General features: G+C 49.7%; 4 protein-coding genes across 7 annotated transcripts; 1 reads left to right on the top strand and 3 right to left on the bottom strand.

Annotated features, from left to right (window-relative positions):
- Positions 1-189: 189 nt before the first annotated feature.
- On the bottom strand, positions 190-5463 carry LOC146708613 (dynein regulatory complex subunit 4-like). Its single transcript, XM_085460589.1, has 11 exons — positions 5302-5463; positions 5085-5177; positions 4590-4787; positions 4286-4492; positions 4151-4205; positions 3775-3980; positions 2944-3111; positions 1017-1103; positions 731-940; positions 553-618; positions 190-478 (listed from the first exon to the last, which is right to left on the bottom strand). The coding sequence occupies exons 1-11, from the start codon at positions 5302-5304 to the stop codon at positions 443-445; spliced, it is 1329 nt and encodes a 442-aa protein (XP_085316715.1). The 5' UTR covers positions 5305-5463; the 3' UTR covers positions 190-442.
- Positions 5136-27205, top strand: esf1 (ESF1 nucleolar pre-rRNA processing protein). 4 transcript variants are annotated; one of them, XM_085460562.1, is made up of 15 exons: positions 5136-5191; positions 15546-15610; positions 18059-18420; positions 18584-18885; positions 18971-19084; positions 19174-19283; positions 20007-20159; positions 20603-20717; positions 20894-21068; positions 21155-21301; positions 21400-21527; positions 21997-22084; positions 22922-23013; positions 23096-23242; positions 25000-27205. In XM_085460562.1, the coding sequence occupies exons 3-15, from the start codon at positions 18081-18083 to the stop codon at positions 25324-25326; spliced, it is 2238 nt and encodes a 745-aa protein (XP_085316688.1). In that variant the 5' UTR covers positions 5136-5191; positions 15546-15610; positions 18059-18080; the 3' UTR covers positions 25327-27205. The 4 variants fall into 4 exon arrangements, with proteins under 4 accessions (XP_085316688.1, XP_085316687.1, XP_085316690.1 ...); XM_085460561.1 differs by lacking the exons at positions 5136-5191; positions 15546-15610 and adding an exon at positions 16856-16940; XM_085460564.1 differs by lacking the exons at positions 5136-5191; positions 15546-15610 and adding an exon at positions 16856-16940 and having other exon boundaries at positions 22006-22084.
- On the bottom strand, positions 5791-9385 carry LOC146708615 (uncharacterized). The gene is made up of 2 exons (XM_085460610.1): positions 8739-9385; positions 5791-7021 (listed from the first exon to the last, which is right to left on the bottom strand). The coding sequence occupies exons 1-2, from the start codon at positions 8785-8787 to the stop codon at positions 6303-6305; spliced, it is 768 nt and encodes a 255-aa protein (XP_085316736.1). The 5' UTR covers positions 8788-9385; the 3' UTR covers positions 5791-6302.
- On the bottom strand, positions 9442-16635 carry ndufaf5 (NADH:ubiquinone oxidoreductase complex assembly factor 5). The gene is made up of 11 exons (XM_085460601.1): positions 16261-16635; positions 14770-14810; positions 14293-14356; positions 13280-13327; positions 13080-13183; positions 11743-11782; positions 11469-11666; positions 11319-11379; positions 10765-10848; positions 9856-9938; positions 9442-9693 (listed from the first exon to the last, which is right to left on the bottom strand). The coding sequence occupies exons 1-11, from the start codon at positions 16495-16497 to the stop codon at positions 9631-9633; spliced, it is 1023 nt and encodes a 340-aa protein (XP_085316727.1). The 5' UTR covers positions 16498-16635; the 3' UTR covers positions 9442-9630.

A 27205-nucleotide genomic window follows, 5' to 3' on the forward strand; every position in this document is an offset into this window, starting at 1 on the left:
CCTGTTGTTTCTCTTTTCCTTGTTGCCGGTCTCGTGTTTCACAGCTGCACATTAATCACTTTCATGCTAAGCGTGCAGCGATCGTGCTCCGCCCTCGCGCTCCGCCCTCGTGTCGGAGTGAATCCCTGCTGTTTGTCTTTAAGGGAAAAGAACCAAAACCTTTCAGTGCAGACCAATAAAAATTCAAAGTCCAACCAAAAGAAGTTTTATTTAGTTTGTTTTGGTAGATCAGCAGCAGCAGTGAGGTCTGTAAACAATAACAGCAGAAATATTCAGTCAGAAGGATCAAGTTTTCTTTCCACATTATTGGAGAAGCTTCGTGGAACGATTCAGTCACATCTTCAGAAGGAAATGCGTTTTATTTTGAAAGAGTTTAACTTCTTTTCAAATCCGTGGCGGCAAGTTCGTGGCGGCCGGTCCCTCCAGGATCTGCTGCGCAGGTTCAAGTCTTCAGCCCCTCCCTCTGCTCGTCGTACCCCTGCACAGAAACGCTCAGTCAGTCACCACCTGAGCTGCTGACAGGTGAGCTGTGCCCCGCCCACCACCGCTCACCTTACGCTGCTGAGCCAGGTCCTCCTTTAAGGCCGCGATGGTGTTGTGCTTCTGCTCCACGATGGCCTACAAAGGTCAGACATGTGAGCGCTCGGATCTAATTGGATGTGGAGACGTTTATCTGCACATCTTCGTGTTAACGATTGGCTTCCTGTAAACGTGCGAGCGCCATCTTTACCTCCAGCCTGCTGGCGGCGCTGCCTGCTGCCGTCGGATCGGCGCTGGAGGCCGAGAGCGCGGCGCACAGCTGAGCCTCCTTCTTCTCCAAGGTTTCAGTGAGCGCTGCCAGCTTCCTCTCCAACATCACCGCCTTCAGCTCGCTCCTCTGCTGCACGTCCATGATGGCGTCCCTCTGCTTCTTCAGCAGCTCGTCGCGCTCCTGCTGCACCTGCGGGACGCCAACATGGTCACAACCGTCAACATCATGGATGGAGGCAGGAGAGGAGATGATGGGGGCGGGTTACCTTCTCAGAGGCCTGCAGCAGCAGATCGTGCTCCAGTGTCAGATCTCTCAGCTCCCTCTCCACGACCTTCATCTGAGCCCGGCTCTCCTGTCAGCGATGACATCATCAGTTACTTACAGTGGTGTGCAAAGGTTCGGGCACCTCTGATCATTTTCATGATCTTTCTTCATACATCATCTGTTGCTTGGAGCAGCAATTTCATTTAAATCTGTCACACAGCAGACGAACGTGATGATGTTTGAGAGGTGAAATAAAGTTTACACAAAGTGAGCAACAGTTACTCTAAGTTAGGCAGGTGCAGAAATTTAGGCACCTTTGTCGTTTTATTGATTCGATACCTTTCGCCTTGTAATCATAAGGTTGCTGGTTCGAGCCCCGGCTTGGACAGTCTCGGTCGTTGTGTCCTTGGGCAAGACACTTCACCCGTTGCCTACTGGTGGTGGTCAGAGGGCCCGGGGGCGCCAGTGTCCGGCAGCCTCGCCTCTGTCAGTGCGCCCCAGGGTGGCTGTGGCTACAATGTAGCTGCCATCACCAGTGTGTGAATGTGTGTGTGAATGGATGTAGTTTAAAAGCGCTTTGGGGTCCTTAGGGACTAGTAAAGCGCTATACAAATACAGGCCATTTACCATTTTATTACCATTTTATTGGAACAGAGAATTTGTTTGGTGAGCTCAGCCACACTTGACCTACATGCAGGTGAATCCAACAGAACAGGAACAGGTTCTCAGTGGCAACATGGGAGCCTCAAACAACTGGAAACAAAGACTGTTCAACATCATGGTTTAGGGGAAGGATACCTTCTGGCTGCAGATGGTGTCACTGTGCACAAAGAGATGCTGTATGAGAGAGTATGCAGAAGAAGCCTGAGGTATGCTACAGCACGACTGGAAAGCCAGCTGCAATTTGGAATAAACTGCTGTGACTCATGAAACTAAAACTGAGCTCTCTGGACACAACAGGAGGCGGCGTGCATGGTGGAAACAGAACCCAGCAGGCCAAGAGAAACACTACCCACAGTACAATTTGGTGGTGGTCCCATCATGCTGTGGGGCCATGGGCCCAGTGCCGGTACTGGGAGTCTCATTAAAGTTGAGGGTGGCATGGATTCCAGTCAACGAAGGTCCAGAATACCTTCAACCAGAATCCAGACTCTCACTGGAAGCTACAGGAAGCCTTTAGAGGCTGTTAATGCTGCCAAGGGCGGATCTACTAAATACTGATGTCATTTTTCTGGTGCCCAAATTTCTGCACCTGCCTAATTTAGATTAACTGTTGCACACTTTCTGTGAATCCTATAAACTTAATTTCCCCTCTCAAACATCGTTTGTCTGCAGTGTGACATATTTAAACGAGATTGCTGATCCAAACAACCGATGATTTATGAGGAGAAGCCTCCAGGTGCGTAAAGCTGCCGCTCAGCTTTCATGTTCCTGAGTCACCTGTTTGGTCATGAATCTGTTTTCTGCACTGGCTTAGTTTAATATTGACCTCATTTATGTTTATAATAATAATAATAATAGTTATTATTATTGTAATACACTGATGCCGGTCGTCCATATTAAATGTCAGTTGAAAGTGGGAGGAGCTTGTTTCAGAGGATGAGATAAAGAAGGATTATTCTGAGCTGTGACTGGAAGCTGTGGTCACATGATCTCCATTAAAGACAGAATTGATGTCGCGGGTCTCCCTCTGAATGACATCAGCCATGAGCAGAAATGTTTTGTTGTCCAGGTTCTGCTCTGATAAGGGCGAGCTTCCCGGCGACCATGTGACCTGATGGTGCTTTCTCCCAATGAGCCGCAATCTATAAAGTTATTAACAGGAAAAATGCTCTGCATCACCATTCTAGTAATGCTAGCAGCCTCAGGAGCAGGGGCGGGGCCTATCAACGCCATGGTGGGGGGAGGTGGAGCTTTTAGCAACGCACCAGCATCTGGGCCTTGCAGCGGTTGTGCTCCTCCAGCCGGCGGCGCAGCTCAGCCAGATCCCGCTGGGCCTCCGGCAGAGCCTCCTTCAGGCTTCTGTTCTCCTCCTGAGCCTTGGAGAACTCTCGGGACACCCGAGCCTGCTGCTTCTGCGCCTCCGTGAGCTCCTCCTACCAAACACAGGAAACGCAGCGTGAAGACAGACGGCCACACCGCTGGCAGGTCTCAGCTTTATCGAGCAGTGAGCCCCAAACAAAAAGCAGCATTCTGGGAAATGTAGGATCCAGAATTTAACAGCAAGTTTCCTTTAATTTCAGTTTCTGCAGCAAACACATAGAAGATATTTTACCTCATAAAGAACTTGCTCTAAAAAGATCTGCTATGTAACTCGTATCCACAGCAGGAAGTGAGTCACAATGAGACAGCTTGGACAGAAGTTTCAGATCTGTGAAGATGTTCTGGTCAAACATCTCAGAAACGAGATCCTCATTCCTGCCCGATCTGCTGAAATGTGAGCGGCCCAACAGGTCGCACGAAGCAGATCGTTCTCGAAGAACTCTAAGCTCTTCTTCGGTACCCTAACCCTGCAGGCAGCCGTGAACTCTTTGAACTCTCCATCAGATCTTGTGTAAAAATGCTATTTCATGTCCAACTGTGTTACCTTTGACCTTTTGAAGCTGGAGGACTGCAAACAAACACAAAGTCTGTGAAAATGAAAGTTTCCAAATATTATTTTATGTGTAAAAACCTTGAATCTGTGTCCCTGTGCTCCACCCACCGCACGCCTCCTGAGTCACAGCCTTGAAGTCTCCGTCCCGGCTCACGGGTCTCACCTTGAGCGTCCTCTGGTCTGTCAGCAGTCTCTCCCGAGTGGACGTGAAATGCTCCTCGACTCTCCGCAGAGCTCGGTCGTGCTCCTCAATCAGAGCCACCTCTCGACTCTTCATCCTCTCGTCGAGCTCGGCAACCGCCACCTGACGCTTCTTCTTCTCCTCCTGGATCATCATCTGCATCTTCTTATGATACTTCACCTCGATGTCTGCGCAGGGAGGGAAACAGCAGCAGAGGTTATGAAGGAAGATGAATGGAGAGGAAGGAGTGGGAAAAGAATAGGAAGGAACTAGTACACGTGGGGGAAAGGAAGGAGGAGGTCGGTGTCCCAGGGCTGAAAGGCCACCTGATCGGCGCCGAGCTCACAGGTGTTCTTACCTCTGATCCTGTGCTCGTAGTGGTTGGTGAGCTCCATCAGCTCCGTCTGATGTTTCTGTCAAGGAGGAAGTGACATCACCGAGGTGTCCAGGTGTAAAAATCAAGTGTTAAATCGATTTACGGGCAGCGACTCACCAGCTGCAGCGCTTTGATGTGGCTCTCGATGTGGAACTTCTTCTCCGTGAGCTCCGCCTGCAGACCCTGAACGTTTCTGTGGAGCGCGATCTCAGACTGCACGTGCTTCTTCTCGACCAGCGAGGACGCAGAGACGGCCTCCATCTTCAGCTCAGTGATGGCGTTGTGCTGCTCAGACAGGACGTGCTTCAGCTTCCGCTTATAGACCTGGACAGTGACCAAGGACGGGTCAGGACTAAGATTAAGTTGAGATAAAGTCAGGATTAGGGTACAATAAACCTCCAGGATCGCGTGCGCAGCTCACTTCGATCTCGACTCGGTGGCGCTCCTCAGCCTCATCTCTCTCCCGGCTCCTGTTCCTCAGCTCGGCCTTCGTCTTGTCCAGGTTCCTCTTGGAGATCTCCCAGAAGGCCTGGATCTTGTCTCTCTCCAGCTGGAAGTAGCTTTTCTCCTCTTGCTCGCGGTCCAGCTCCTCCCGGAGGTGGATGATGTGGTCCTCCAGCTGGAGGTCAGACACGCTCAGGTCACTGAAACGTACCGCTTAAAACTGCCGTTTGCAGGAAATACACAGAGCCTCAAACTTCATCTGATTGTGGTGTTGCAGGTAAATCTATTTTCTCAGGCTGAGGTTACAGGTGTACCTAATGAAGTGGACAGTGTACTTGTTACTTTACGATCATAATCGGGCCTTTTACGTGTTGGACTGTGGGGCCGGGCCGGGCCGCGGACCCCCTGATGGACCCCCTCACACCTCCACACACTGTGAGAGGCTAACGTTAGCACCGTTAGCAGCTCTGACCTGATCCTTGGACATGTCCTCCGTGGACAGACCGTCCACCACCGTGGAAGACTTCACGTTCCCGCCCTTCTTCTTGCTTTTAGCCTTCGGCGGCTGAGGACGGAAGGGTAAGAGGCGCGTGACGTTCCGCTCATCGGGATAACAGGCTAGGGCTAAGCTAACATGCTAACAACAACATGACTGAAAAAAACACCGGTTAAAGTAAAACTTTACTCACCATCGTGCCGCACTGCGCAGACTCACAGGGATCCGGAAACTTTAATTATACTGACAGAAAACTGCGGCTGGAGTTAAACACGTTAGCTGTTAGCTATCTGAGCCTCAGCTCCACTATCAACAAAAGACGCTGTCATGGCAACGCAGGACTGTATTACGTGTGTGTGTGTGTGTGTGTGTGGGGGGGGTATTAACATCTTCGTGGGGACCAAAAATTCGAGGTTTACTATACTCGTGGGGACCAACAGCCCCAATTTTGAGACTAAAAATGTGGTTTTAGCGTGAGGGTTAGGCATTCATTGTAGATGGTTAGGGAGACCTTTGTGTCAATTAGATGCCCCCACAAGACATGAATAACCCACGTGTGTGTGTGTGTGTTGTGCCTTGTACAGTTTTCTCTTATAATTTATATTTAAAGTCTTAAACTGATGCTCTTTGGTCATTAGGCCTCTGAGAGAAAATTTGAGAACAAATTTTTATTTGAATCATTTGTAAGCAGAAAAAACTTGCAAGCTTTTAAAGCATGAATATTTCTTGCTGGTTTAGTTTATTATTATTATTATTATTATTATTTTGCTTTCCAAAGAGCAGTGATTCTGAAATAAACTGACATCATTTATTCAAAGATCACTTTTATAAATTTACACATAACATTAAAGATCTGCATCTGCTGCTGCAGCCTGTTCGTCATATTTTAAGACATTTTGTACGTAAACTGATTCAGCAACGTGAAAATAATTAGACTGTATCTAAAAGATGGAAATGGTCTTTCCAGGGCATGTGGGAGGGGCTCCTGTGTTCTGATTGGATAGAAGTTGCTGAGGAAAGCGCTGATCTCGGTAAACTGCTTCCTGATTGGTTCATGGTCTCAGTCACTGCCTACAGGTCTGACTAAATGAAAGTTAATTTTTGGAGGTGATGGTCCTTCGATAGTAAGGGAGGAGCAGGACGCGGGGGAGGAGTCTCACCCGCCCCTCACCCATGATAACTGGTTTAAAGGAGTCAGGAGGAGCTCCGGCAGCTGCTTTCTATCTGCAGAGGATTCTGGGTAAGGTGATACACGCAGGTGTCGGAGGCGTGTCCTTCAGGTTGGGGCCTGCACTGGTTGCTGTACAGAGGAGCAGTCGGTGCTGTGGAGGTGTTTGACTGGTTGCCGACGTCGGAGCAGCAGTAAGGGGTTTCCACCTTGGACTCAGGGGCTGGGCCGGGCTCCATGTCGGCGTGTCCGATCTCCTCGTAAACCACCTCGCTCAGCACCGCCCTCGTGTCCCTCGCTGCTTTCTCGGCTTTCCACAGTCTCAGAGTCAACATGGACAACAGCACCAGTGCAGCTCCTGCCAGCACGCCAACAGGAACTTTCCACAAGTCTGAGGGGGGCGCTGTGTCAGCACCTGCAGCCGTCACCTTCCGGTCAGGGTCGTCCTTTCTCCCGGTGACTGTTCGATCCACCACGCTGGGGTCTGTGGTCACATTCAGATAGGCGGTCTTCCTCTCATTGCACAGATACATCGAAGTATCAGACTCTACCACATTCCTGATAAGCAGCTCGTTGTTGTTACGGGAACCGAAGCGCTTCGAACTGCTGTTCACGTGACCGTTACGGACGGTGAGAAGAGTCACCCGGGTGCCTCTTATAGCTCGGCTCCAGGTTACATCTCCCTGAGCATGAGGACAGGTGAGCACAGCGTCCGTGTGCTGCCGTGTGCTGACAGTGGGGATTCCTGCCAAGGAAAAAGCAGAAATGATGATGTCACATGTCTGAATCTGTATCAGATGCTTCCTGACTCACGCCACGCTGACCGGCCTTCCTTCCCTCCAGTTATTTTCATCTTTTAAACATTTAAAGGACATTTCCCCTTTGTCTATCTTTAGTCTGTTGTTTCATGTTATGCTTTATTTCAGATAAAGAGATTCAGGAGCCTGAGGAACCAACAAACTGCTCTCTGACAGGAAGCAGCCTTCAGAGCTGCGTACGAACCTGATGGACGGCTCTGCGATGTGGTTTAAAATCAATGTCTTTACTTTACTAATATTTGCATTTTATTCATTTTGCTCCTGAAGGCGACAGACTTGAGTTTTCTGGACTTGTTGACCTGATAATAAAAATTCTGAATGCTTGTTTGATTTCTCGTTTAGTTCAGTCTCCGTGACTCTGCTGTGACGGCTGCAGTCGTGCATGTCACGCATATATCAGGTGTATTAAAGGACCACTGGCAGACGTCCTCTGGTGCCCTTTCAGCACAGACTCACAGTAAAACCTACAACCTGAATTTATCTCATATAATAAGAAATGAGATGTGATTAGTTTGCTTTAATAAGTTTATGTGAATTGTGCCAGTGAAGCGATCCACAGTCAGAGTCAGCAGGTGTAAGCTGGCCTCTTTGATGATGTCGTTATGGTTCTGGGGTTAAAACCACCGTGAGCTGCAGCTCCTCCAGGAGTGGAGGTGTCCCCGGCCTCCCAGTGCCTGTGGACATCGTTATGGTCATTATGGACAAACTGTGATTTGCATGTAAGTCCAGAAACAGAACACAGGCCCCTCCCAACTATGTCAATGCCCACCTGAGTGTTGACGTCTCCCAGCCGAACGATGGAGTCCCACCCCACCAGGTGACTCCACGTAGGTAATCTGAACTGCATTTGGCATGTAGCAGTCAGGACCCTGACCCAGAGCTGCAGGGAAGCAACTCTCTCATGGACTGAGGGGATACAGGAACACCAGCCCCCGCCTCGTGCCCAGGGCGACTGCAGGAACTTGGTTCCACTGCCCAGCTGTATCTAGCTGCTATCTCCCAGCCATCTACAGTTGGGCCATGGGCGGAGCCCCACAGGACTGACTCCATTGGCTCCTCTCCTCAGACTCCTGCCCTGCTGGAGTTATGTTTCTTTTCTTTTTAAAATTAGAACCACTTCATCAGATGTTACAGCCTGGATGCTGAAGCCTTTTAAACCTGCATTCTTAGTACTGCCAGCCGGGGGCGATCTGCTGCCCCCGGCTCGAGCTTAGTCAACACCTCCCTGATGAGTTTATGGTCTGTGTGAATAAAACATGAAGTTTATTTTGGAAGTTTTGGTCTCGTTTGTGTCGCAGGAGGCGGGCGAGGGTTCAGGGCAGGGCTGTAAGCGTGGTTATGTGTGTGTGTTTAGGCTCAGTTTCTCAGTCAGACGGACTCATGGTTAGAAACACAGCGAGCCCCACAGAGAGGAGACACACGAACGGCAAATAAAACCTGCACGTGGCTCAAACAGCTCCAGAAGCAGCGCCTACACTTTCATATTCATTCTCTTAACACCGACTCCAGTTTCTGTCCTTTTGTTCTGCTTCATATAATCGTCTCATAACATAACAGCCTTTATCTTCCTTAGATAACCAGAGGAAACAGTGTTACGTTGTTGCAGCTGTAATCGTGAGAACATGCTGATGGAGGCGTTCTTACCTGCAGCGCTGTGACAGACGTGGACACACAGGAGCAGGCAGAGCAGCATCTCTGCAGACGTCTCAGCGGCGGCAGCAGCGTTTCTATGAAAGAGGAACTTCTGAGTGACGGGTGGCTACTTATGGCGCGGCTGCAAACACTCGTTCCTAATTTGCTGACATCACACAGAGTGATTTTTGAACAAAAATGTTTTTAAAACACTATTTTAAAAAATCTTCTCTAGTTATTTGCCAAACCCATATGCAGGTATTAAAGTTCCTCATTCACATATTTTTATCATCTTAGGTTATTTCACATGGGACCAGTTAAACAGCAGGTAGGCGGGACTCGCCCTGGTGCGCTCCACCCTGCGGCGACCCTCATGAACGCTGTTTTGGGATCAGCCTGATCTCTCTGGTCTTGAGGTTTTTGATTTGCAGATACAGCCCTGATCAAAAGTTTCAGACCAAAACTCAAACTCTTTCTCCATCTGCTGGCCAGGTCTGTGAGTGTGAGCCTCAGCTTCCTGCTCTCACTGACAGGAGTGATACCAGTGCCACGTTCAGTCACTGACCACCTTTCTTCATCATTCGGATGCTCAGTTTGGACTTCAGCAGCTCGCCTTCACCACGTCTGCATGCGCCGAGCTGCTGCTGTGTGTCTGATATTTGAGTGTTTCGATCCCACTTCAACCGTTTGGTTTCTCTCAAGTTTCAGCCACGTGAACAGATGTGTCAGCTTTTATTTTTAGATTTCTAAAAGACAACTTCCTGTCAAAGACAAACTCTTTCAACATCATATTTGTCTTCTGTACATCAGAGTTCACGTTTCTTGCCTCTAAAACATTTTATTTTCATTAAATATGGCGTCTACAGTCGGCTCCGAGGCTCTACGGTTGGTCCGTGCCGCTCGGTCAGCCGGTCTTTGATAAATCTCCAAACGACGCGGTGGCCGAGCCTCGCTTCGCCGGTTTGGCCTGAAAGAGAAAAAACGCTGAAGTCATGGTTCTAAAATCTGGTTTTTCTAAAAGCAGAAGCTGTTTGTTATTCTGCCACGCTCACGTCCTAAAGATGGAGATCGCTCCACCGTGAACGCAGCAGAAACAGACTGAAGCGCACGGAGCATCAGGTGTTCTCACCTGAGACTCGTGAGGCTTCCAGCCAATCATGTAGAGGATCTCAAAGGTGGCGGGGATGGAGCCGTCCTCACTGCCGTACATCTCTGAAACATTTCAGGCACATGAGAAAAACACAGTGACACATGAACCGCCGCGCTGTGACTAAAGCGCCAGCCTGACGCGTCACTGATGAGCAAACAGAAACACGGCGTCGGCTCTGACTGGCTTCAGTGTTTGTTCAACTATCGTTAATTACGAATAACAGTTTGTTTGTTAGCAGAGACGCAGATTCAAACCCAGAACCTTCTCACGCACGTGCTCGTGTCAACCTCATTCAAACTGAGGCCACGCCTCCACCTGTTACCTACACCGCTGCCTGTGCTCACGCTCAGAAGTGCTTTATCCCTTTAAACCCTCACCTAGCGTCAGGTTAGAGTCTAGAGCAGAGGTGTCGGACTCCAGGCCTCGAGGGCCGGCGTCCTGCAGGTTTCAGATCCCACCCTGGGTCAGCACACCTGAATCACATGATTAGTTCATTCCCAGGCCTCTGGAGAACTTCAGGACATGTTGAGGAGGTCGTTTATCCATTTAAATCAGCTGTGTTGGATCAAGGACACGTCTAAACCTGCAGGACTCCGGCCCTCGAGGCCTGGAGTTGGACCCCTGGGTTAAAGGGTGATCAGGTGTTCTTCATCCTCTGTTCCTCCTTTCAGCCCGACCGCGTCTCCTCATCCCTCCGGTTTGTACACGTGCACCTTTTCTGGCTTCCTGCTCGGACGAGGTGAACATGGAGCAGACCGATTCCCTCGCGTGCACCGGGCGGTACGAACAAAATCGGCCAGTCCACACATTTTGTGAATCTGACGCTACTAATACTCATCAGTGTATCACATGTCATTTAGCACCAATCAGACAGCGGCTCAGACTCACCTTTGTAAATCGCTGCTGCTGCTAAGATGGTGTCTCTGTGCAGCAGCGACTTCCTGTTCCACGCACAGTTGCTCTCACCCATACCTGCACACAGCACATCACGAACACTGCACTTTTAAACTTTAATCGAAAGTTTGTTCAAACTAACAGCCTCACGAATGACTTCAGATCCGAAACCGGTTCAGCGATCAAACCGCAGTGAGGTCATCAAACTGTTTTAGCTTAAACAGCGAATCCTGAAATGCTCTCTTATTCAGGCGGAGCCTCTGCCGCTCGGTTTGAAGCCTGTTTGCAGGCAAATGAAAGGAGGAATAAAAGCAGCACGTTCACTCGGGGACCTCCACGAGCCGGCGTCCTGGGACTCGGTCACCTAAAGCTCTGTGCCGACGACTCTGAGAGTCGCTGTGATCAGACTGAAGTCGTCATTTCTGGCTCTGCGCTCATCAGGTGCAGATCCTCGTTCGCTTTCCTTCCACGTGAAGAGGGCGACTGTAGAGCCATGTTTGAATGTTGCAGGAACCACATGATTCAAACGAATGGTTCCCAGCTCGTACCTTGTAAATCCGTCATGACTTCCATGATTCCTGGATAATGAACCTGAATGTCATCGATGTCCTGGAACAAAGAGGCGGAAGGGTCAGAGGTCACCGTGAGCTGATGTAAAACATTCTGCGTGTTTAACAAATGCAGCCACGCTGACTCACCACAGTGAGCATGTTGAAGCCAGCTTGGCCCAGCAGGTTTCCCAGGTCGGTGACGGCGGTGTAGGGGGAGATGTGGGGCGAGAACCCGCCCTCCCGCTCCGTCTCGGCCAGCTGCAGGGAACAGCGCAGCTCGTAGAGCGTCTCGCCGCCCACCATCGCTCCAATGAACACCCCGTCCGGCTTCAGCACCTGGTGAATCTGAGAGGACGGCGCACAACGAAACGTTAACGGGCGAGCTGCAGTCAGTCATGGTATCGCAGCAGGTTCGTCTCACCTGTCTGAGAGCTCCGGGCAGGTCGTTGATCCAGTGCAGACTGAAAAGCATGAAGCTCAGCTGCAGTTTTAATGAGCACACATGTTGTTCATAACAAACCCTGGTCCTCTCAGTCTAGACCCACTTTATTTCATACATTTGATTTTTTTAACCTTAAAATCACTCGTTGCATTTCTGGACATAAAAATCTAACGACATGATTATCGGTTATTATTTATTCACGATGTCCTTCAGTTCCATTAGCAACCATTTAAAAATATATGATGAATTTAATCTTTTCAAACTGTGACTGAGATAATCAGCACAAATCACATGATCAATATATTTGACTTCATTTACATTAAACAGTGTAAAAGAAACATAAACAGGCTGCAGACAGGAAGGTACCGCCAACGCCGGAAACGTGCTCGTCATCTCCGAGCATGACGCTCCCTGAAGACCAACACAGAGAGACTGAGGAGGAGCTTCTTCCCGCAGGCGATACGGTCTCTCAATCACACCACCACACAGTACTGACCCACACATATGGTTCTTACACACACTGGACTTTCTGGACATTGTTTTCACTTCATCACTTAAATCACTTTAAGCATATTTGCACTGCACAAGACATAATGTGGATCGCACAACACTGGACACTATATTCTTCATTTCCAGTTAATACTTGTACAGCTGCTGTTATTGTGTATATATTTATTTATATTTCTTCATACATCTTATATAGTTCTATATTGTGTATTTTGTTGTACAGTTATTTTATTTTCAACTTTAATTTTTATATTTTATTTTATTCCTTCCTACTTAAATTTACCCTTTTTAATTTTCATATTTATTTCCTATCCTATTCATAGTCTTTTTTGCTTTAGGTCACGAGCAGTTGTGTAAGCATTTCACTGCATATCGTACTGTGTATGACTGTGTACGTGACAAATGAAATTTGAATTTGAATTTTATTTAGGAAGTTATTAAAAAGCTGTGAAAGGCAGTGAAACAGGCACAGAGACTCAGAATAACCAAGTAAGATGTTAGAACGAGGTTCAAACTGAAAACAACCACAAAGACACACAAATTATAAAAAAGACACAAAAAACAAGAAAACATGAACCTGACATAAAACACTACTGTAGGAAACCATTAAAAAAAGCTCAGACGCCATCTCGTGGCTGAAGTTGGTACTGCAGCAAACAGTCGGTCACTCAAACCTTTTCTGTGAAACGAGCTGCAGTGAAACGAGCTGCACTGAAACGAGCTGCTGTGAAACAAGCTGCTGTGAAACAAGCTGCAGTGAAACGAGCTGCACTGAAACAACCTGCACTGAAACGAGCTCTGGTACTCACGCCAAGCTGCTCACTACCAGGTCGAAGGTGTTTTCTTTGAACGGCAGAAACTCCTCGTCAGCCAGGACGCAGTGAGTCGGGATCTCGCTCGGCCTCCTCCGTCTCTGATCAGAAAACAACATTCACATATGAAATTACAGCAGTCTGCTTCAAACTCCTGCCCCCATCTTTGATATCTGAGTACGAGTCTAAGGACCCACCAGAGACTGCTGGGAAACGTCTGTCAGGCAGAAACGCTCCACCACCTCCTGCGGGACACATCGTCAGCACAGAGCTCATCATAACAGCAGTGAAACTCGTGCAGCGCACACAGACGCAGGCAACAAACATCTGAGCTCATGTTTAACGTTCTGCTCATCTCCCGCTCTCTGGTTTTATTCTTTGACTCTGACAGCAGCTTTACATGATTCACAACTCAGAATAATCCACCTTTTTCTGATTCTGTCTGAAATGTTTTAGCTCCTGTCTCCACCTTGTGCTGATTGACCGACTCTGGGAAGCCTACAGAGGGGCAGCACCCAGAAAGCTGTGCGTCTGTAGCTGTTATATGTTCAGTTTTATCTCAGTGTTTTTATTGCTGTGGTGTCGTCTCTGCAGCTGTCAAAGCTGCTGACTCTGAGTCTCATGTTCACCTAAAACCTCCTCAGACAGTCTGTGATCGCACAAATCCAAAACTATAAATAAGAGTTCCTCTATAACTTTGTTTATTTTGGTTTCCCAACCTCACAAAATGATTTCAGGTTTTCTATTTGATTGTTTTGGTGAACTACAGACAGTTTGTGGAGATGACCATATAAGGAGATCTAAACGACATCAGCTCGTTACCGAGGTAACAAAGACTCGTCTGAGGCCTTTTCTGCACACCGAGCTCGTGACTTTATGTTTATCGTGTTTAACATGAGCAACAGTGTGACGTCATAGCAGAAACAGCAGAGCTTTAGCTTGAGCTGTGCTCATCGGTTCATCTCTGATCAGGAAATCCGACCCGTCTGTAGCTGCTGAATACATGTGATCACAGCGGTGACCTCACACACACGCACACACACGCACACACACACACACACACGCACACACACACGCACACACACACACACACACACACACGCACACACACACACACACACACACACACACACACACACACACACACACGCGCACACACACACACACACACACACGCGCACACACACACACACACACGCACACACTGTACTTTGCTTAAATGCTCTGCGATGTGACTTCTTCCTCCGCCGATGTCCAGCGCCAGAGGAAACGTCCTGAGGAGACAGGAAGACAAACGGTGACTGTTTTTTATCCTGTCTTCCTTCTCTCACCCCAACCAATCACAGCAGATGGCCCCGCCCCTCCCTGAGCCTGGTTCTGCTGGAGGTTTCTTCCTGTTAAAAGGGAGTTTTTCCTTCCCACTGTCGCCAAAGTGCTTGTTCACAGAGGGTCATGTGATTGTTGGGTTTTTCTCTGCATGTATTATCGTAGGTCTACCTTACAATATAAAGCGCCTGCTGTTGTGATCGTTGCTATAGAAACAAAACTGCATTGGAGTGATCTGGCTGTGTGAACGTTTCCTGCTCTTTGACCTCCTCAGATGATTTCCATGACTTTTGAAGCAGACGTGTCTCTCTGTGGTTAAACTGTGTGAAACATGGGTCCAGCTGCCTCGTCAGGAACTCACCGTGCGATGTCGTAAACCCGATCGGCCACTCGACTCCCGACCTGCAAACCAACAGCACAGGACGTCTGATCAGCGTGGCTGGGTCTGGTTGTTATAATGAAATCATTTCCCCCCCTTTAGACAAAACAACAGGAACAACATGTGATTCATTCAGTGAGGTCATCACTGATGGTGGTGTCAAACCCAGCTGCAAATTCTGATCTCATTCTCTATGATCCAGATGTTTGATGAGGATGAGGACCAGCTGAAGATGGACATAAGAGGGACCGCTCAGGGTCAGAGAGGCTGACCTGGTCTGAGCGTGTGCAGAGGGAGGGTGGAGGATGAAGATGGAACTGCAGGGAGGCGGAGAGGAGGAAGACGAGGACATTTGTGGTGCACGTCAGTCAGGACATCTCTAATTGCATAACTACACGCGTGCAGAGCACACAGGAAACTCTGTTGATAAACTGTTATTTCATTTTCTGTGGAAAAACAAAATTGATCACAATTCTAACAATGGTGGCTTAAATTTGATAGATTTCAGTTCCCTAAATGATGCTTTCAAAAAAGTGGAGTAAAAGCATCTATCTGGACTTCCTCTCATCACGTGTTTTCACATTTGGGTGGCTGGACTCAAACTTTCATCAGCAGACTCTTGGATCTGTAAACATCACCGTTCTCCACAAAGATGTTATATTTGGAACATCTGTAACATCTTTACAAGAATAAATCGCCCTTCTTTGAAAACTGGTTTAATGATGGTATTCTTCAATAACACTGGCTCTTCCTTCCAGGTGTAACATCCCAGTGTCCCCACACCTGTCCAAGCCCCGCCCTGTCCTGACAGAGTCTCCATCAGGTCAGATGTGTTTCTCCTCTTGTAGATTAGGTCTCTTTATCTCTGTTCCTCCTCCCATTTCTTTCTGGACTCATGTTGTCGAGGGCGCTGATTGGATAAAGGTTTGGTCTTTGCCACAAAAAATCCTCCTTACTAACAAAGTGAAGGAGATTTCATTTAAGCTCATTCATAGATTTGATCCTGTCAAAGCTTCCTTCAAAAACAGAAGAGCGATACAGAAACATTTGCCTTTACTCAGCTTTTATGGAAACATATCGTTAGTTTCATCTCTGACAGCGTCTTTAGTGAGAAAGACTCTCGTGCTTTTCCCTCATCGATCAAACTCCACATCTGTAAATGTAAGCTGTCCACTCTCAGGACAGAAACAGAAAGTTTGTTCCTGTCTCAACAAGAAAGCTTTAAAAACATGAATATTTGTAATATTTTAATGTCTTATTTAATTATTCAGTGTGTCTGAGTCACTTTCCCCGTTTAATCTGTATTTCTGTCTGGTGTGTTTACTTATACATACTCTTGCACTGTGTTATGATTTGGAATACAGTTGTGCAGCGTGTTCTCCGTGTGTTGTGTTTGTTGTTAAAGTTTCTGTTGAAATAAAGTTGGAGAAACAAAGACACAGAAAACCGGACAGGTGTGTGGGTCGGGCTCACCTCCTGCCTCAGGTAGTCGTACTGCTGGCTGTCCTGCAGCTGGGCGGCCCAGTCCTTCTGCCTCTGCTTCATCTCCCTGCTGAACACGTTCATGCGGCCTCCGCCCGACAGCCCGGAGCGCCCGGCCCCCGGTGGCCCGGTCCCGTTGAGACCGGCCCCGGAGAGCCGGCTCCAGCCGCCCGCGGAGCTCGCAGGGAGGCCGAGCCGCAGGAGCCTCCGACACAGCCTGCCGCTCATCCCGCGGAACAAACTCACAGACACCAACACGGAGACTTCCGAGCCTCCACACCGGGTCACCTCCGAGGGGAGAGACCCAAAACCCGGACCAGCCTCAGCTGAGCTCACCGGAAACCCCGGAAACGGATCACAGCCTGAGAACGGAAGTAAAATTGAATAAAATAAGATCAAAATAAAATGACTTAAATTAAATAAAATAATATATAAACAATACAGTGATAATTAAATTAATAAGTTAATTTAATAAAATTAAATTAATTAAATTAATAAAATAATTTGCGTTTGTTGTTTGCCGTGTCACGCTGTGTTTAAACCGCGTTTCGCTCCTGTTTGTCCCACTTCGCTCGCCTTAGAGAAAGGGGCGGGGCGGAGCAGATGATGCTACAGCGTTGCAAGCTGGGTAAACACGTGTGTGAGATCGCGGAGGAGCGGACACTGTGTCGGTAAAGTTTCACCAGTTTCTAAGTTTAATTTAAAGCTCGCGTTGTTTCAGGTGTTTCAGATGTTTCAAGCGTAGACGTGCTGTTTCCGGTCCTCTCAAGTGTTTCCTGTGCTCTCAGCTATTTCCGGTGTCTCCAGGTTGTAAACATGAAAACAGAAAGCCAGGCTGAGGTGTGCGGCGCAAACTGAGCGATGATTTCAAACCTGATCCTCTTTAAAACCTCCAAAAGTTTCAGAGGATGAAACAGACAAGAGCACAGAGAACGATTCAAAACCGTCAGATCAATAAAACGGTGAGATCGATAAGAACCGTCTGGGCGCTGCAGTCTGAGCTCATCGCGGCTCAACGACACTGATACCTGTGAGGTCATCACCGGTTGCTGCGTCGGTTCGCACACGTCTGTGATGACAGTGAGAAATAAGGGGCGTGTTTACACGCCGCTGACCTCTCGTGACCTCAGCTGGACCTCAGCTCCTGCCTCCTCGGACGATCACAGCCTGGAAGCCTGGAGCCTGTCCCAGCGCTCACACCGCGAGAGGCGGGTCCACCCGGGCAGGTCGCCGGTCTGTCAGCCGGCACCTGTAAACGCAGCATGTAGCAGGAAGCTGGAGAACTCAGAGGGAACCCAGGCAGGAGCCGGGACAACCAGCAGGTTCTAACCCAGAGCTGTGAGGCAGCCGTTCCGTCCACTGGACCGGCCTGCTGCACAGACTGTCTCCACACTGCTCCTGCACGGGGGACAAACTGTGGTCTGCCTGGAGCTCGGAGGAGGCAGGAGCGAGTCTCCGTCCTTCAGGACCAGAAGATCCAGCGGAGGTCATGAAGAAGAAGGACTGGCGCTGTACACACTGACATCACAGAGTTCATGTTGTCCACCACTGCACGTTTCTTTGCTCCGTGTCATTGTTGTTGGCATTAAAATTGTGTTTTAAAACGTGAGCGTTTTCAGTTCTACGACCTCATAAGTCCTGCACGAGCCGGTGATCGTAGTAATGAGGATTACTGAATGACCCTGAATGCCACACGTGTGTCCATCAAGAGGCTGGGGGTTGGGTTTGACGTCCGAGCAGAAACCAGCTCGGTGTGAAACGTGGTTTTTAACTGGTTTCTGTTCTGCAGGTGACGCTGGGATTTTACCGCCATGTCGTCCAAAAAACGCCCAGACGGGGACGAGCGCTTCCTCCGGGTCCAGAAGGACCCGCGGTTCTGGGAGATGCCAGAGAGGGAGCGCAAAGTCAAGATCGACAAACGCTTTCAGTCCATGTTCCACGACGAGCGCTTCAAGGTCAAGTACACGGTGGACAAGCGAGGGCGGCCCATCAACCACACCTCCGCTGAGGACCTGAAGCGCTTCTACAAACTGTCCGACTCCGAGGGGGAGGAAGCTGGCGAGGGCGAGGAAGCAGCAGAGGTGAAGAAGAAGAAGGACGTTGGCGGCGCCAAAGCAGAGCAGCCTAAAGGAGCAGCGAGTCTCTCTGAAGGTCAGGAGATGTTTTCATGTTAATGAACTTCTGGTAAAAACACGCCGTTACCATAGCAACACTGTGTGGATGATTGAGGGGTGTCCAGGTGACCTTTGACCCTGCTCAGGTAAGCGTGTCAGAAACGATTTGACCGTCTCTCTTCTGTTCGATGCTGATGCAGGTGTTGAAGATGATGACGAGCAGCGGTCTGCAGAGGAGGATGAAGATGACCTAAGCGTCTCTGATGAGGAGGAGGAGGAGGCGCAGAGTGACGAGGCGAGTGGATCTGATGAAGAGGAGTCGGGCCTGGATTCGGGGGACGACAGCGACAGCGGGCCGGATCTGGCCCGGGGGAAGGGCAACATCGAGACGAGCTCGGACGAAGACGACGAGGACGACGTGGGCGCCATCCTGAGGAAAGAGGAAGAGGAGATCGAACACGACTGGGGGGAGCTGTGCAAAGACGCGCCGCGGAGCGACGAGGTGATGCTGTGTGCGGTAAAGGCTGAAGGTCAAAGGTTAGTCTGCGCCACCAGGAAACGTTGCTAACACGATCTCACCGCGTTAGGTGTCGGCGCGGCTCGCCGTCTGCAACATGGACTGGGACCGGCTGAAGGCCCGAGACCTGCTGGCTCTGCTCCAATCCTTCACGCCCAAAGGCGGCGCCGTGCTCTCTGTGAAGGTAAGGAGACCTGCGTGGGTTTGTCTGTGTGTGGGCGGAGCCGGGAAGTGCTGATGATCAGCACAGTGCGTGCTGGGTTATGCTTGCAGATCTACCCGTCAGAGTTTGGGGAGGAGAGGCTGAAGGCGGAGGAGAGTCAGGGACCGATGGAGCTGAAGGCGCTGCCCGACGACTCGGAGGACGACACGGAGGAGGAGAGGTAATGATGATGTCACAGAGAGGCGGGATTTAGATGCAGTTTTCAGCCAGACTTTGTTAGTCGAGCAGCTCGTGGGAAAGTTTGTGTCATGAGGCTGCGTCGGCTCTGACGGTTCGGCACCGGCGGGACGTTTGTTGGCTTTTCAACATAAAAGGTGGATTACATGAATATGCAGGCCACTTCATTAGGTACACCCTGCACTCTTAATTCTTCATGCATCAGATTCAACATCTGCTGGAGTGACATCATCATGACATCATCGCACAGGTGCTGTAGTGAGTGCAGCAAACTCATCGTGGTGTTCTAGAAACCGTCTGAGATGACCTGAGCTTTGCTGGAGCAGCGCTCCACGCCATCACAGCGGCGCCTCTGCTAGCGTTTCACTCAGGGAGCTGCTGCTCGCTGCAGATCAGCAGAAACACAACCGTGACACGTTCATGGTCTCTGAAACCTCCTTTCTTCATCAGTCGGGTCAGTTTAAACTTCAGCATGTCTGCATGCGCTGAGCTGCTGCCCTGTGATTGGCTGATCAGGTATTTGCATTAACGAGCAGATGCACAGGTGTACCTAATGAAGTGGCTGTAACTGTAACCTTATTGCTTTGAAACAAGCTGCATTTGGACACCAGTGATTCTGTGTACACTTAAAAACAGCTGTGCAGTATCAGGTGGGCGGGGCTCCCTGCTGACCTGTCAGACGGTCATGGGTGTTGTGTGCTCTCAGGGTTTACAGGGAGAAGCTGCGGGACTACCAGTTCAAGCGTCTGAAGTATTTCTACGCCGTGGCGGAGTGCGACTCGGCCCAGACGGCGGCGAAGATCTACGAGGAGTGCGACGGCTACGAGTACGAGAGCAGCTGCTCCGTCCTCGACCTGCGGTACGTCAGCAAACGGCAAACGCGCGCACGTCAGGCTCACGCTAGCTGCGCTCGGACCTGCGTGTCAGCGAGCAGACTAAAGTGACTCATGTGTTCCTGTTGATAAACTTCAGCTTTCCCCGCTTCAGTTATTCCATAATGAAGGTTTGTAGATGTAGTCGTTCCTGAATCGGACGTCTGCAGGGAAGCCAGGATCTGAGTATTTAACATTCCCCAGCTGAGCTTCCATCCATGAACTTTAGTTCAGTCAAAGGTCAGAGTGCACGCGCTGCAGGGTCACCATGATGACGCGCGCGTTAATCATCCAATAGTTACACACAGATTTGTTCCAGCTTGTTGATGAAAGCCAAACGCGTCATGTTGTTCAGCTTCAATGTCGATCATCGACTTTAGAAGCTCGTTAAAGGATCTCACGGCTTGTCCTCTTCTCCTGATACGAGCAGCTTCGTTCCCGATGACGTGAAGTTTGACGAGGAGCCCAAAGACGCGGCGACGGACGTAAACCTGTCGGCCTACACGCCCAAGCTCTTCACCTCGTCTGCGACCGCCACCTCGAAGGTAAGCGCTTCCCCGACACTCGCCATCAGAGGCGACAGGAAGAGTGTTGGCAGACTTTACAGGTGTGATGATGTCAGGCGGGTTCACCTGTGCGAATGAAGTTTGTTACTCAGAGCTGACGTCAGGGCAGGAGCTCCGTGCAGCAGGCGGTGACGTGTTTGTGTCGACCCGATCAGGTGCAGCTGACGTGGGATGAAACCGATCACGAGCGCGTGACGGCCCTAAACAGGAAGTTCAACAAAGACGAGCTGCTGGACATGGACTTCAGAGCCTACCTGGCCTCCTCCAGCGAAGAGGAGGAGGAAGGCGGTGGTGACGGAGCCTTTGAAGAGGACGTGAAGACGGCGGCAGGTGAGAAACACGAGAACATGACGGTTTTCTGACTGCTGAAATGTGAAAGCGGCGCCGAGCAGGTGTGCTGTGTTTGTGCCGGACAGACGAGCGCGTCGTGGAGGCGCAGGAGGAGAAGACGAAGAGCGAGGAGCAGATCTCCAAGTACAGAGAGCTGCTGAAAGGCATCCAGGAGAAAGAGAAGAAGGTGCAGGAGGACAAAGACATGGAGATGGAGGTCACCTGGGTGCCAGGTACGAGCACGCAGCCTCACTTCCTGCTTTCTTAACACGAGGAGAGGTCGGGCCTGAAGGCGGGGCTTGTTTTAAAAGTGTTTTTCTCCACGCCGCAGGCCTGAAGGAGACGACGGAGCAGCTGGTGAAGAAGAAGCTGGAGGCCAAAGACGTGCTGACGCCCTGGGAGGAGTTCCTGCAGAAGAAGAGAGAGAAGAAGAAGCAGAAGAAGTGTGAGAGTGAACAGGTGAGGGCGTGGCTTGCAGACGCAAACGGCGTCTTTGTTGGATGGAACGTTCCAGCTTTCGTTAGTCCACGATGCTCCGCTGTGAGAGCTGCTGCTTTTACTTTGACATGTCGGATCAATTTCCTGAATCGGTTTTGGAAAACCGAACATCAGCAGTTCGCCGAGTGAGGCTGACACTGCAGGCGCGCCAGATTATCTGTGATCAGCTGTAATTATAAATAATTATAAACCAGCCCTGAGCTTCTGGTCCGGGTCCCGGATAATGCAGGTTATTGGAGCAGTTCAGACGCTGTTTGTTCTGGTTTCAGTCCAACACGTGTTGCTTACATCATCCTGAGGCTGCAGCCTGATTGGATACTGACGAACGCCTCTGAGCCTCTTTACGCTGAGCCTGAGACGTTTGTATTCACGCCGATCATATCCAAGTGTGATGATGTCACCGACCTGTCTGATGGTTTCTCCTCATCAGGGAGCGGAGGGAGCGCTCAGCAACGACGAGCTTCCTTCAGACATCGACCTCAGCGACCCCTTCTTCTCCGAGGAGCTCGGTGCTGCAGGTGCGTGCGTGTGTGTGTGTGTGTGTGTGTGTGTGTGTGTGTGTGTGTGTGTGCGTGCGTGTGTGTGTGTGTGTTTGTGTGTCTGTGTGTGTGTTTGTGTGTGTGTGTGTGTGCGTGTGTGTGTGTGCGTGTGTGTGTGTGTGCGTGTGTGCGTGTGTGTGCGTGTGCGTGCGTGTGTTTGTGTGTGTGTGCGTATGTGTGTGTGTGTGTGTGTGTGTGTGTGTGCGCACGTGTGTGTGTGTGTCTGTGTGTGTGTTTGTGTGTGTGTGTGTGTGCGTGTGTGTGTGTGCGTGTGTGTGTGTGCGTGTGTGTGTGTGCGTGCGTGTGTGTGTGCGTGTGTGTGTTTGTGTGTGTGTGCGTATGTGTGTGTGCGTATGTGTGTGTGTATGTGTGTGTGTGTGCGTGTACGTGTGTGTGCGCACGTGTGTGTGTGTGTGTGCGCGTACGTGTGTGTGTGTGTGTGTGCGCGTACGTGTGTGTGCGCGTACGTGTGTGTGTGTGTGTGTGTGTGTGCGCACGTGTGTGTGTGTGTGTGTGTGTGTGCGCGTACGTGTGTGTGCGCGTACGTGTGTGTGCGCGTACGTGTGTGCGTGCGTGTGTGTGTGTGTGTGCGCGCACGTGTGTGTGTGTGTGTGTGTGTGTGTGTGTGTGTGCGTACGTGTGCGTGTGTGTGCGTGTGTGTGTGTGTGTGTGTGTGTGTGTGCGCGTGTGTGTGCGTGTGTGTGCGTGTGTGTGTGTGTGTGTGTGTGTGTGTGTGCGCGTGTGTGTGTGTGTGTGTGTGTGTGTGTGTGTGTGTCCACCAACAGAGCTTCAGGGTCTCTGATTTTGTCTCTGCAGACATGAAGAAGAAACAGAAAGGGAAGAAAAAGAAGAAGCAGGAGGAAGAGCGACGGACGGCCGAGGAGGAGGAGGAGCTGCAGAAACAGAAGGTCAGAGGTCGCGGCTCGGCCGGGCCGGTTCTGGATCTGATCGTTTCGGCCTGTCCCACGTAAACTGTGTGTGTGTTTCCAGGCTCAGATGGCTCTGCTGATGGACGACGACGACAAACACAAACACTTCAACTACGACAAGATCGTGGAGCAGCAGAACCTGAGCAAGAAGAAGAGGAAGAAGCTGCTGAAGAAAGGGGAGGAGCTGCCGGAGGACGACCACTTCCAGGTGAGCATACTCTCAATGGCTGCCGGCTGAAAACTGTAGCGAGGCGCCAGCTTAACCTTTGACCTCTGTGGTTCTGTGGTCGCCTGAACTGAACAGGATTCAAATGAAAGCGAACAACGTGCTGCTGTGAACACGAGGCCGAGAACAGCTGAACTCACAGCTGAGCTGATGAGCTGCAGTGATCCAGGCTCGCTGTTGGCCACAGTAGGAGTTCAACAACATTCAGGCTCCCTGCTTTTACAGACAATAGGGCTTTGGAGTTGACGTCGCGCCGCAGTGCATTGTGGGATTGCGGCGCCATGTCAGAAGGCCACAAATCAAAACAAACACACTGTGTTGGAAGCAGGAGCGTCAGAACCTTAAAACCAGCGCAAGAGACAAAGGGCTGTATCGCGACCGGACGCCAAGAGACAGTAACTGGAAGAAAAACGGCGTGCATCGGTAATGTGGACCCGTCTGAAAAAAGGCAGTGGAGCGGAAACCCGGGCAGCCTACCGCCGTTGTCCTATCCCCATATTTTCGCGTGCCTTGTCTGTGGAGTCGGCGCATTCACGGCGCACATCTGATTCACAAACGGTTGGGTACGAGATTTGGCCGTTGTGAGTGCGTTGACCATGTGACCAGGATACAGCCAGAGGTCGCTCATAACATTAACTTCTCCTCAGCAGCTCTAGATGAACGATCCACGAGCGATGCCAGCTGTTCTTGCTAAGTAACAGACTTTTCTTTTCTGTTTTACTGAAACCGCTTCACAGAAAGTACAATTATTTACAATGAACTGTAAACGCAACACAGCAGTTTTATGAATATTCAACAAGAGCAAGTGTCATTGGCCCTGGTTTGACAACCACACTGGGCACATGTTCACCAAAACACAGCAAACCTTCACAACCTCATCAAGCAGCGCTGTGTGCCGGTCAGTCAGCTCGTGCCCCGTGGGCAGCGTTGGAGCCCAGTCTGGCTTTGTTACACCCACGCTCATATGCTGGTTTGCCTGCAATAATGCCAAATAATAAGCTACTCCGTCAACACGACGTGGCTCTGCAGCATCCCACATTAGGATGTTTTATCTAATGACCTATGACCTCAGCGCATTCAAAATAACACTAAAAGCCTGTTAAGAGACCTATGAATTTATTTAGAAGTCAGCGGAAAGAAAATGCCGCGAGCAAACCAACAAAAAACGAGGGATGGCAGAGAAGTCGATATCCGCTCGTGTGAGCGCTGCAATCCAAGCCTGACGTCTTCGTTTAGTAATATCGGATACGTGAGAAAACTCCCGTTGCCTCCAGGAGGGGAAACGATGGAAAGAGAGGCGATTTTCCAGCTTCTTGCCTTCACGATCGCGTGATCTAACGTTGCAACCGACAACACAGGACGTACGAACCATAGCTGACGCTCCTTGCGCTTCGTTTGGCCTACTGTTGTGGCGGGAGGGGGCGTGGTTAATCATAAATAAATGATTAACCTTAGTGATTAAGTTTGAGTGCAGTGATGGAGTTATTCTGCATGTAGCATTGGGTGGGTGGGGGTGATGGAGGTCACGCTCGGGGCAAACGGCCGCTCCTCAGTCTGTTTGTGCAGGATTGGTTGGTCTGCATCGTTTGGCTGATGGCAGCAGGTCACATGATGTGACCGCAGTGGGAAACGATGGCGCTGACCTTCAGACCCGTCTGGGCCAATCCAGGTTCAGGTGTGCGTGAAACTGACCTTACGATACACCTGGAGCTAAATGTCCCGTCTCTCCCTCTCTGCAGGTGGACGTTAAAGACCCTCGTTTCCAGGCCATGTTCACCTCCCATCTCTTCAACCTGGACCCCTCCCACCCCAGCTACAAGAAGACCAAAGCCACGCAGAGCATCGTAGCCGAGAAGCAGCGCCGGCGGGAGGAGCAGCAGCGGCGCCTGGAGGGCGCTCAGGAGGTCACGCCCACGCAGGCGGAGAGCGACAGGAAAAGTCGGGAAGCAGAGTCTGACGCTCGGGCGACAACGACGCAGATGGACCCGAGTCTGTCGCTGCTCGTCAGATCCATCAAAAGCAAAACGCAGCAGTTTCAGGCTCGCAAGAAGCAGAAGCTGCTGTAGCTCCAGACGTTAGCCACGTCCATCAGGCGCCGATCACGCAGGATCTACTTCCTGGACTGCCCTCGGGTTTTGTGTTAATATGTTTGTGTGCAGCGGGATCCTGACAGCAGCACGAACGTGGAAAAGTTTTATTATTGATGTTTCACAGAACTGAGATTAAAAGGATTAAAAACACAGAGTCGTTCGTCTGGATCGCTCCTTCGCTATAATGCTGTAATATCGTTCTGTTCAGGCAGGCCGCGGGCAGCTGCAGCCGCCAGCGTCGCATCCACCCGTCAGTCAAAGAGGCCACGCCTCTAATCAGCAAGCTTTAATGCAGCCTTGCATCCTGGCCGAGGGTTAATAATCCGTACAAAACCCATCAGCCGAGTTTCCAGGGAAAGGTGATGATTGGCTGAGAATGAGCAACAGTCACATCATGTTAAACGACTGACAGAATCAGGCCTTTCTGTAAACATCAGACGAGATCAGAGTTCAGATCTGCCCACGCTGAAAACAGGTGACAGCTGCTGCTGTGTCACGGACACGTCACCGACGCTTCCTTTATCCCCACCAGAATGTTTAGTCATCCCAGAGGAAGTGTTGTGGTCACAGTCACTCCAATAAACACAGTAACACACAGAACTAATAAAACAATACAGTTTATTACAAACTTACAAAGAAATATATCAATTATAAGCATCCAGATGATTACAGAGAAACTGTTATTTCCACTGTGGAGGACGTGCTGCAGGCTGCGACTGCTGCACTGTGTGCTGCGCATTAGATGGAGGAGTTGTGCAGAGATCCATTTATGTAGCCGTGTGTGTGACAGAATGCAGACATTAACTTTTGAACATATTCCAACCCCCCAAAAAAGACAAATTATGGAATTTTCTGCAACTGAATATTTCATTCATTTTGGTTGGTCTTCCTTGAGTTTGGCCTCATTGGCTCAGTGGGCATTATAACCGACAACTCTTGCACCAATTTTGAACATAACAATGAAGCTGAAAAAATGTAGTTGTTCACCAGCATCGCAATTCCATTACTTTTTATCATGGCTTACCTTGGTGTGGTTTGCAAAGTGCTTCAGAAAGATGAGGAAATCTGTTTCTTGCACCCATCCTGATTTATTTCCACTACCAGTACTTCCTACTGGTCCATCTCTGACACAGTGGTCTGCATAATGTATGTGTGGGAACACAAACAGTGAAGTAATTGTGTTGCCAATGGCATTAACCGCATATACAAAAGCGACCAGTGAACCTCTCTCTGCTGATGTTGTTGCCCCAACTTGTTTAATATAAGTTAAAGTAATAGTGCGGTAACATCTGCATTATTGTTACAACTGACCCAGACTCCTATAGCCATGAACTCGCTAACATTACAGCCAACGGCTAAACATTAGCACTAAAGACAGAATTTATCCCCATAGACATACAAATAACATAATTCAAGTTTGATGAGTTTAACTGCAAAGCAGATAATGCTATTACACATTGAAATAAAGTAGAAAAACTTACTTTTTTTTGTGTTAAATTGTCTGTGTTTGACAAAATGTGCTGATTTTTCACATGTGATAGCAGAACTGAGTTGGGCATGCACAGGATGAGTCACATCATTTGAAACTTAGCCCTGATTGGAGAAACTGGAAGTGTTACAACTATCCCCGGTCTCCCCTACTGATAAAAACATCGATCAGTACTGATCGATGTTTTTATCAGTACTTGTTCCTCTTAAACTGAATAAACAGCCTGTGTCTGTGTGTGTACAGAATCATTCAATCATTCTTACTTAATCATTTGATTGTTGGGGTTCTCTGTAGTACTGCAGGGTTTTGACCTTACAGTACAAACAGGGAGGAGACTTTGTGATTTGGCGCTTGATTTTTAAAATA

This window comes from Copadichromis virginalis, linkage group LG6 (assembly GCF_057382275.1).
Source record: "Copadichromis virginalis isolate Kocher_CV1m ecotype Utaka linkage group LG6, C_Virginalis_male_GT1.1, whole genome shotgun sequence".
In the NCBI taxonomy this organism is placed as follows: domain Eukaryota; kingdom Metazoa; phylum Chordata; class Actinopteri; order Cichliformes; family Cichlidae; genus Copadichromis; species Copadichromis virginalis.

Bases quoted from the DNA above. Each gene is read 5' to 3' on its own strand.
- ndufaf5 (XM_085460601.1), bottom strand. From the start codon at position 16,497: ATGAGCGGCAGGCTGTGTCGGAGGCTCCTGCGGCTCGGCCTCCCTGCG. The intron at 14,811-16,260 runs GTGAGCCCGACC...GTTGGTTTGCAG, and splicing joins ACGACTACCTGAGGCAGGAG to GTCGGGAGTCGAGTGGCCGA. The intron at 10,849-11,318 runs GTACGAGCTGGG...TGCTGTGTGCAG, and splicing joins AGTCATGACGGATTTACAAG to GTATGGGTGAGAGCAACTGT.
- LOC146708615 (XM_085460610.1), bottom strand. From the start codon at position 8,787: ATGCTGCTCTGCCTGCTCCTGTGTGTCCACGTCTGTCACAGCGCTGCA. The intron at 7,022-8,738 runs GTAAGAACGCCT...TTTCCTTGGCAG, and splicing joins CGTCTGTCACAGCGCTGCAG to GAATCCCCACTGTCAGCACA.
- esf1 (XM_085460562.1), top strand. From the start codon at position 18,081: ATGTCGTCCAAAAAACGCCCAGACGGGGACGAGCGCTTCCTCCGGGTC. The intron at 21,069-21,154 runs GTGAGAAACACG...TGTGCCGGACAG, and splicing joins GGACGTGAAGACGGCGGCAG to ACGAGCGCGTCGTGGAGGCG. The intron at 23,014-23,095 runs GTCAGAGGTCGC...GTGTGTTTCCAG, and splicing joins AGGAGCTGCAGAAACAGAAG to GCTCAGATGGCTCTGCTGAT.
- LOC146708613 (XM_085460589.1), bottom strand. The intron at 4,493-4,589 runs GTGAGCTGCGCA...GTCACTGTCCAG, and splicing joins GCCACCGAGTCGAGATCGAA to GTCTATAAGCGGAAGCTGAA. The intron at 619-730 runs GTAAAGATGGCG...TGACCTTTGTAG, and splicing joins GCGCCGCCAGCAGGCTGGAG to GCCATCGTGGAGCAGAAGCA.